This window comes from Strix uralensis, chromosome 30 (genome assembly GCF_047716275.1).
Source record: "Strix uralensis isolate ZFMK-TIS-50842 chromosome 30, bStrUra1, whole genome shotgun sequence".
NCBI lineage: Eukaryota > Metazoa > Chordata > Aves > Strigiformes > Strigidae > Strix > Strix uralensis.
This window is the reverse complement of record NC_134001.1, coordinates 460,194-470,116: the sequence shown is the minus strand read 5'-3', so window position 1 is coordinate 470,116 and position 9,923 is coordinate 460,194. Positions and strand designations below refer to the sequence as shown.

At 41.6% G+C, this 9,923-nt stretch overlaps 1 protein-coding gene across 1 annotated transcript; it reads left to right on the top strand.

Annotated features, from left to right (window-relative positions):
• Window positions 1–8,252, top strand: LOC141935920 (kinesin-like protein KIF20B). Its single transcript, XM_074852606.1, has 7 exons — window positions 1–77; window positions 2,956–3,094; window positions 3,535–3,657; window positions 4,146–4,206; window positions 5,344–5,411; window positions 6,490–6,642; window positions 7,691–8,252. Exons 1-7 carry the CDS (start codon window positions 1–3, stop codon window positions 7,835–7,837), a joined length of 768 nt encoding a protein of 255 aa, XP_074708707.1. The 3' UTR covers window positions 7,838–8,252.
• Window positions 8,253–9,923: the final 1,671 nt, after the last annotated feature.

Below are 9,923 nucleotides of genomic sequence, written 5' to 3'. Positions count from 1 at the left end.
ATGGGCTGTATTAAAAGGGTTGTTGGACCAGTGGAAGTGGAAACCAGACATAACTGTGACCGTTATCCAGCTCACAGGTATTACTGCATATTAGTAAAACTAGCTAGATTTTTCCATAGTGGGGCAGAGCAGAAGGCTGGAGTAGAGCCATGGCAAAATGTTCTTTAAGGCTCCTGAGCACCCCTTGCTGCAAACCACGTCTGTAAGCCGAAGAGGCACCTACTGCATTTTAAACTGCTCCGAGGGGCTTTACTGCAAGACTTCACAATGCCATGTGATATAAGGGTGTGGCTTTCAGCTGGTGACCATTTTCCATATAGTAATTGCTGTTTGGCAGTGCTAGTGACTTGTACTGTTGATGTTCATCATCCTGAGCTGTTGTGGTTTGTTTGGTTTGGGTTCTTTTTGAGGAGGTGTGCAGGAGAGTTGGGAAGATGACTCTGGACCAAAAGAGAACTGAATATGTGAAAGCAAATCATACTGAGAACTATGCAGAAACACTAGCACTGAGGGAAAGAGCTGAAACCTGGGAAGGTCAGCTGGCTGCACCTGAAGAACAGCGCAGAAGGGAAAAAACCAAAAGAGAAGAGTTCAGTGGGCAAATAAAAACCTTGAATCTCCAGCTCTCTGCTCTGAAGAAAGGGCTTCTGGCTGAGGTGCAGAACTCCAGCAGTGTCGAGCTGACCATCAGGAGATTGTTTCTGAACTGGACAAACAGAAACTATCAATAGGGAACAAGAAGAAAAGGTGATTCAGCTAAATAGCGAAGTAGAAGGTGCTAAACAAAATATAATTTATAAAGTGCCACTAATTCAAACAATGCAGTCCAAAGCAGGTGAGTTGTATAAATGACACTTGGAGTCTTACGCTACGGATATTGATTCCGTTGATCTAAAGGATTCCTGAGACTCTCAGAAAGATGAGCTGGAGAGAGCTGAACTGAGTCCTGTGTGCATGGAGCCCCAGACTGCTTCCACAGCAGCTCTGGGACAGGAGAGCTCCTTTCACTGCAGTGTTGGAAGCATTTGGGAAGGATGCCAAAACATTGTTAAGGCTTCTCACAAACAAGTCAGCAGATTCAAGAACTACTTCGACGAGTTGAAGACGTAAAGAAGGGACTTGATGATGCTGAGGATTGCAATAAACAACTAAAAATAAAGTTAAATGAGACTGCAAATCAAGATCATCAGTCCACCAAGGAAGAAGATCTTATGAACCAGTTACAAGAGCACATCCAGAAGAAACCCCAGGATTTTGGAAAACAGGCTGCAGAGGATCACAGAGTAATTGCACCGTTTGAAGAGGAAGTTACCGGCTCCGAGGGAGAAACAAGAGAGCTTGAATGGCTCTTGGAGGCTTTTAGAGCTAAAGCTGAGAGCATAGCAAAGTTAGAAGAAGTAGCTAAAGACAAAGAATCTATTCTTTTGAATCTGGAAAGGAATACAGTAGCTCTGCAAGAGGAACGTGCCAATTCAGACAAAAACCTGAAGGAATTAAATGATCAGGAAGCAAATCTAAAGGAGGGGGTTGTGTCCTTGGTGAACAGCTTGGAGAACATGAAACACACTCTTCAAGGAAAAGAGAAGAATGAGGATGAGCAAATACAATCTCTAGAATTGTAAGTAAATAACGAGAGAATTCCTAGCCCTTTGAGAACAGACTCAAGTTAGAACTACCTTCTGTGAACATCCGTTTATTTTGACATCACACACTTGCATGTTTGTCAACTTTACCAACCAAACTGCTTAAGAACTTTTAGTGCCCTACTGGATTTCTGTCTTTGCATATTTTGCTAGCTCTGTTTTCCTCACCTGTTTGTGTATTCTTTCAGAAATATGGCTCTAAATCCTGCAGAACTGTCGTAGGGGGAAACAGGAAAGGATGAATTATTTGGGGATTTCTAATAGCATTATGGTACATACCCTTTTTGGAGGAAATGGCATAGTTTAATGTTTATCCTGTAACTCGTATAAAAGCTGGCAATGTTTTCTTTAGAAAGGACTGGATGGTAAAAAGGGGAAGAAGAAAGGGAAAAAAAAGCCTAGTAATGAAACAGTAATCAGGTGGGTTTGGTAATAGCTGTTCTAGGGGAGCACAGTGTAGTGTAGGAACGTGAAGGTAATGGGTGTGGGAGAGTAGAACTTCCCCAGCCCCCTCGACTTTTTAAACCTTTAAGAAATAAGAGATTAAATGTATCTGAGAGATTATATTTGCTATGTGGCAAGAAACTGCAATCCTGTAAAAATGGCTTTAAGATGCTGTGTAGCCCTTCTGACTGGGGTTTCTTCAGTTCCAACATCTGCGGGCGCCTGCATGTGCTCTAAAATACAATTTGGCGTGAAGGTCTGGGGCACTTGGAAAGGTTTTCCTTTTGTGAGACCTTATTTTGTACTGTTAATTACAGAGTTTAAGAAATCTTCTATTAGGTAATTGCGAAGTGAAAATCCAAGATGACTTACTGTAAGCTTTTTAAAAGAAATACGACCACTGAAAAATAAACCCATTAAACTTCTTAATGACTTCGTAGCACTTCATAACAACGGGACTTGTTACAATGTTATTGGTTTTTCTACTTTCTTTTGATTTTTATTTATTTTGATCCTTACAAGGTCTGGGATGTAAATGTCAAGTTTATACTTAATTGATATTAACCTTGTCCCTTTTGTTACTGTGTAAGGACACCTCATGATAGAAACGGTTACTGTGCTTAAAAACAAGAATTTTAAAAAATTGCACGGTTCAAGAGTGAATCTGAGCGGTTTGTTACTTGAGGATCATATAATAAGTAGCTGAAGTCCCAAAGTAAAATTACAACGCTTGTCATTTAGCTGATAGATCTGGGATTCTGTTCACGCATAAAACCGGCCATCAAAGAGCCTGAGTTAATGTGTAAAAGCTGCTTCTTTGAGACGTGTAACACTCATGTTATTTCTGTCTCTTCATTTCTAACACAAGGCTACGTAAAGATCTTTCTGAGAGCCCTGCCCTTGTACAGAGCTTGGAAAAAGGTTTGCAGAGGAAAGAGGAAGAACATGGAGATTTGAGAGAGAAACTTTCCGATGCCAAGAAACAAATTCAGCAAGTACAAAACCAGGTTTGTAACCCCAGGCCAAATGTTCCTTCTGCAAGTGTGTGTGGGGTTCTGTTGGTAAAAGCTGTTTTCACAAGTCTCAAGCCCCAGCTGTTAGAAGTGGTTCATAACAAGGCTGCGTTCAGCGATCCATTTAGAGTGAGAGTGAGTCTGAAGTTCCATTGCCATTGAGCTGTGAGCTAAAGCCCGGAGGTCAAAACAGGGGTTAGTGCTGACATTGAAGGGGGGAGTAAATTGTATTAATACCCTTGAAAAAGGCTTGTCAGAAGTCGGCTTGTTCCCTAGGAAGGATGTACAGTACAGTGCACTTCTAGCCCCTGGAATTTAGCAAAGATGCTTGCAAAAACGTGATCCTTGATGAAAGTATGTTTTTACTTGGATAACTTGCAGAGATTGTAAAAGGCTGATAGCTAAAGGTTAGCTTTGCTTGTGCATCGTTACAGGTGTGCAGAGTGCAATCCGAGGAGAAATCCCTGAGGAACAAAGGTAATGAACTTCAGAAAATTAAAACCCAGTTTAGTAAAGAATTAGAGATCAAACAGCGCACAGTCCTGCAATTTAAAAAGGTATTCTATTCTTTTAAATTTTACTTGCTTTTAATTTTTTTAGCTAATCCAGTAATGAGGCAAATGTTCCAACCAGCAGGAGAAAGCTTACAGAAATTGGGGTAAAAACAGGAGTAGCCAGCTGAAGTTAGTCTTAACGGATGAATGAAAGATGTTTACAGAACTTCTCACTGCAGGACCTTGGCAAATTGTTTTAAATAGAGTAATCTGCCTAGTAAATACATACTTAATACCTGCAGGCACCCTGATTCTGATGAGTGACACTTAGATATGTCAGAGTAATGTCTTCTAAACACTGTTTTAGTCAGCTTGAATGCTCCTTTCACTATATGAAAACCTTTTAATTCTCAACTGTTTGTCTTTAAATACTTCATTTAATACTTATTGAGGCTCTGAATGAAAAGCTACTAATATGTATCATGTATGTTTGTTTCTTTCATCATGTTTTTGACATGTTTTCTTTAATTTGCTTTCAATGTGGTGTTTAGGAGCAGCTGAATAATGAGAAGCTGGAAGAAATCTCCAAACAGTACGAGAAAGCGTGTAAAGGTCAGAAAAAGCCCTTCTTGTGCCATTTTTTGGGTGTGCAATGGCAACATAATGAGTTGTGATGTTAACTAATTTGGAGAGTCTTGCAGATTTATATTTTAAAATCTGAGCAACTCCAACCTGGGCATTAAAATGTTACAGTCAGGAACTACTTTTTATTGAATCATTACTAGCAGGAATGTTTGAAAGCCAAGAAGCAGTCTCAGAACAAGAAACTTAAGCCCCAAAGAAAGGCTGGATTTGCTCTATCAGTGTTAACTTACTCGATATTGGTATTTATTTGCCACTTTAGCTGGCCATGGTAACAACATCGAACACTGACACATGAACTGGCACAGTACCAGTCTCTGCAGGTTTGATAAACACTCAGCAGTTGAACAATAGTTGGTTTTTCATATAATCAAGCCTTAGTCCGACGTTAACACTGACATGCTCACCTGAATCAAGTTGATGGGAATCACTTCAGAATTCTGCATTTGGAAAGTTCCGTAGAGATCCTCTATTTCTTTCTAACAGAGCTTTAGATCTCAGGCAATGGGGGAAGTTACTTGTGATGAAGGCACTTTGGGAGAGAATGGTGGGAACTAGGACGGGGGCTCATCTGTAACTTTATTCTCAGATCTGTGTGTGTTGAGGTTTGAGCTCAGCCGGCAGCCAGTCGCCACGTGGCAGCCGTTCACCTCCCGCCTCCCCTCCCCGGGGAAATAGGGGAGGGACAAAAAGAAGAGAATTTGTAGGTTGAATAAAGAATAGAATTGAATTCTGTAATTGAAGATCTGCAGATGGCATTAGAAGAACAAGAACAGACTCAGATTAAACAAGATCAAGTGCTTGAAGCCAGATTAGAAGAGACCAACAGATTAGTTCGGGGTAATCTCTCCATGGAAAGGGAGCGAGGAGGCAAAAGTGTTTTGGATGTATTGTGATAGCTGCTTTAAATCTCTGTTTTGATTTGGTGAGTATTAGTTAGGCATTAATTTTATATAGGACATAACAAACTTCTAACAGTTAACGGCTTCTGCTGTCCCTTTGTGGTCACAGCTGATAAATCCAAGTCACGTTAGTAGAAGGATGTGAATGTGGTCAAATATGCATTTAAACTGTGTGTTATATAACCTCGTTTTGTGTGCTGACTAGAACTGGAAGCATGGAAGCAGAAATACAGAGAGCTGAATAACCAGAGCAATAGTGACTGGCAGCAAAAGGTGAGCAACACCACGGAAAAAACCAGAGATGAAAGTGAGGAATGAATAAAGCTGCAAAGAGACCTGAAGGTAAAACATGGTGATGTAATTCATACTTAAGTTTAAAACCATAACTTTCATGTAGGAGTCTAAATTTTTTTTGCGTCACTATCTTCAAGAGCTGGGGCATGATGTGGCAAGTTCTTAGAGTGCTGAAGGAAACCTCCTCTAAAAACTGCAGTGCGTCAGTCAGCAAAGTCTGGATGCGGTGTCGTTGTAATACACAGCATCACTGATGGCCCACAGCGGGGTGCACCCTTCACTGCGGTGTGCTGCCATGGACGGTGCTTCTCTAGCCGGGCTCCTCTTGCAGCTGTCCTGAACAGATGTCAGGAGCTGGATTGTTTCAGACCTTTTTCCCATCAGTTGCTTGGGCAAATAAATCAGACTCTTTAAAGATGTTGTGCTTGTGTGACCTGTAAGTCCTTCCTGTTAGGCTGAGGGTTTACCTCTTGATTCTCCTTGGATTAGAAAGCAGACTTTTTTCCCAGGCAGCTTTTCAGGTGCCTCCTGTCTTGTGTGGGAGAATGTCTGACAAGAGGTTTGGTTGTGGTAGAGAAGGAGGCAAAGTTGCTGTGGATTGAAGTAACATTCCTGGTTACGCACTGTCTCTGTTTCCCACTCAAACTGTGCTGCATTTTTGGCCTTTCAGTCTTGAAGTAGGATTCCTGACATGACCTGCAAGGCAGTATGAAAGACTGGGAATTTGTGACTAAAAAGGGTCTTTTGGCCATGACCTTTGGTGTAACTTTAATAGTGTTTGTGACTTACCCACAGCATTTTTAGAGGAAAAAAAGTCTGTTCCCTGAAGACGTGCCAGTCTGAATAATAAGTTCTGAAAGCTGCTAAACCATTTTTTTAAATGGAAAAGAACAAATGAGAATGTAATGCTTGCACTTGGGGATACGCTGGAGTAGAACTGTGCTAGTATTTCTGTTATCTTTTTGAAACTAATGTGCTTAATCTGGATTTTAAGACTTGTTTTTGTGTTGCTTAATCTCTGCCTATGGCTTTATTTCTGGTTCCACTGAAATGGGAGAATGAGGCAAAGTATCAAACTGATAGAAAGAACTGGCTGGAGGAAAAAATGAGACTCATAAGTCAAGTGAAAGAAGCTGAGAGCCATCGCAACAGAGAAATGAGAAGATTTGGGGAGGACAGAAAACGTTGTGTAGAGCAACAAGCAGAAATTGTAAGTGACTGGAGGTCTCGGCAGAGTCCTCTAGCGTAAGTCTTCAGTCCAGAGCAGATCTCGTGTCAGGTGTTAACAGTGTGGGTGCTTGAGGGGAGCTGGCCTTTGTCAAAGTCCCCCACGTTATCGCATGGCAAAGCCTCCGGGAGATCTTCTCCATGTGCAAAGGGAAGAACAGGAGTGTCACCAAATGAGAAAGCGTAACACCTAATGGAAGTGAAAGTGCCTGTTCCTTTCTATCCTGTCACCAGCACCGCCTTGCTGTGGATTCTTCAAACGTCGTCTTGTGTGTAAACCACCAATACGTAACCTATGCTTAAATGAATTGCCACTTAATGAAGCGGAGAAAACATACCTTGAAAAACAAGATTTGTTGCTTGGCTTTTCTGAAAAAAAGGGCAGGGGGGAGGGGGAGGAAACAGCCTATGAGGCTTCAGAAGGAAGAGAAGAAGCAAGCAGTAGTTGACAAGAAAAGCTTCTTTCCAGTAAAAATACTGGGTCGACATGCTGGTGGTTTTGCTCCCGTATCGCTTTCAAAGCAGAGTGACTGATAGTTAATAACAAGGTGGATACCTGGCCTGGTCACTGGGCTGTATCGAGGTTGTCATTTCCTGAGCATATGAAATTATTATACGAATCTGTGCAATCTAAAACTGTGCTTGCATCCAGAAGTAGTTAGCCATGACCTTCTGGCCCTGCAGTCAGTACGGGGGGTGTTAGGAGCTTGGGACTACTTTCGCTTTGTCTGTGACTTTGCCTGCCTGAGACTTTCCAGTAATAAAAGCAGAAAGTGGGCAAGCAGGAGTGGTGGTTCTTGACAAAAATTCTCTCCACAAAGAGTATAAATATAGATACAATTTTTCCTAATTTGAAGCATGGTTTGCTTTTGTATGTTTATGGTGAAACTAGTTCTGCGTGAGCTTTTTAAGAGCTCTCGAGTCTACTGAGGCCATAAGATAGTACTGACTGTGCCAAACTAAGCTGTCAGAACAGTTCAGATGGTTTGTAGAAGTGGTGTTCAATTCTAACCTGTTTTTCCCCCATTCAGGAAAGACTGGCTGCACAGCTGGTAGAAGAGGCCAGCAATCTTCCAAAGCGGCGTGAAGAGAGACATCAGTTAGTAGAAGCTTTGGAAGTACAGCTCAGACTTTGGCTTCTAACGCCGTGCAAAAAGATAAAGAAACAGCAGAACTGAAACAAGCGGCGGTGAAGGATTCAGGAAAGGTCCTCTCGCGTTCTCTCTCTCTTGATTCTGTGGGATTTTTTTGTAGTTGTTTTCTGTCGTTTTTCTTTTGTTATTCACTAATTCTGCAAAACACCACGTTTTGGCTCTATTTCAAACACGTTGAAATTGTTTGCAGCTAATATAAAAAAAGCTTTATGCTTTTCTGAAACTGAATTTGTAACAGTGACTGAAGTTCCAAAAAACTGGAGTTCAAAGAAACACTCGAGTCTGTTTGATCATTTGGTTGCGATTTGATCGGACTGGAACTCTGAAACAACTATCACATCTGCTGCCTTTTTCGCAGAACCAAGAACTTATGAACAAACGGGAGGTGAACTTTTATAACCCTACATAAGTAGTGTAAAATAAAAAATGTTGCATGACATCTTCCCAGGCTGTTGTATGACCTTTCCTGGCTTGAGGCCGCTCGTACATGAAGTTGTTGGTTTTTGTTGGACAGCTGGCTGTTTGACCTGCAATTCTAAAACTGATGCCACTGAGTAACTGTAACGATGCTCATGCACATGTTAACTTCTTTTGCCAGTCCTGCAGTTTGTGGCAAGTTTTGCTGTGTTTATTAGGGTGAGGGAACTGATACAGAAGAACTAAGAACACAGCTGGCTGAGAAAGATGACTTTATAAAGGAATTGAAACAAGGCGTTACCCATAAAAGTCTTCAGTCTTTGGCAGAAGTACCTTTACCTGAAGGACGAGATAGAACAGATCAGTCTGTAACCAACGAGGTATGTTTGTTATATTTATAGAAAGTAGGTGCTAATGATGTGTTGTTAATAGCTCCTTTGTTTTGTTGTTTTCTCGGTATATATTTCAGCAACGTGGGGAATCTCCCCAAAGTTACTTTCTGTAGTTCTTTGTACTTTATCTATATCATTAGTTCATGCTGTCACAGCTCTGTCACTTTTGGAGCCTGAGCAGACAGCACCTCGTGATCCTGTCCTGCTTTGCAGTCATACCAGCTCACCTGAAGCAAGGGCTCCAAGTCATGCAGACATGCCCCAGACTGTTTAAATTCCACCCCAAGCCTTGTTTTATTTATGGGTTACTTCACACAGGTTCCAGCTCTGCTGGTTCCTGAGTCCTTCCCAAAGTATCTAACTCTTCCCAGGCTTTAGGAGAGGAGCCTGAAGGCCTCACTCAGGGCTGAGAATCATCTCAGACTGGCAAGTGTGTAAGACTGCAATGCCTAAAGCATAGGTGAAGATGTAGCCTGTGATATCCACAGGCATGTTGCCACGTCCCGTTCCTCAAACCCTTCATCAAACTCAGGACGTGCGCAGAAGTCAGCTCCTCCTACAGAAATCTAAATGTGTAGTAAAATAGGACATGGCCTTGACAAATAGAGGCAAAACTAACATCTCTTCATTCAGTACATCAACCACTTAGCACCGACAATTGCATGGTAAAGAGAGCTTTTTATTTTCCTTTAGTTATTACTCCCAGTTTCTGACAGCAACTAGGTTTGGTCACACTGTATGTAAGGAAGAACCACTCCGTTTTACAGGTAACTATTTTAGAATGTCAGTTTGATCATGTATTGACAGACAGGGTGTACACTAGGAAAAATGTTTTGTCAAAAACTTGCCTGGAGAAAGCAGTAGTTCTGCTTGGCCAGCGAACTGAAATTCCAGTGAGGAACGGAGCGTTTCTGTTTCTGATGACTCTGAGCGACTGCAGTAACTCCAATACTGTTAAAGCCTTGAGAGTTGCCCAGGCAGTAGACCTGATGCAGAGTCGTGAAATGTGTTTCAACATTATAATGAAGTTTTTATGACTTGCAAAGAGTTTTTTACAGGCAAACTGGAAATATCCACCCAAACCAGTTAGAGAAATGACTTTCCCTCAGTAACTTTCTAGTTTGCATTCTTCAGTTTGGGGAATGTTTGTGTTAAAAGCTCCCTTACAGACAGTACTCAATCCTCCAGTCAAGTACAAATTCGTGCGTGCAACAAGTCGGTTCTTATGGGAAAGACACTGGATTTGTGACATAAATTGTGAGCTCACTGTATAATTGAGCAGGAAGGGAACATGGGATGTG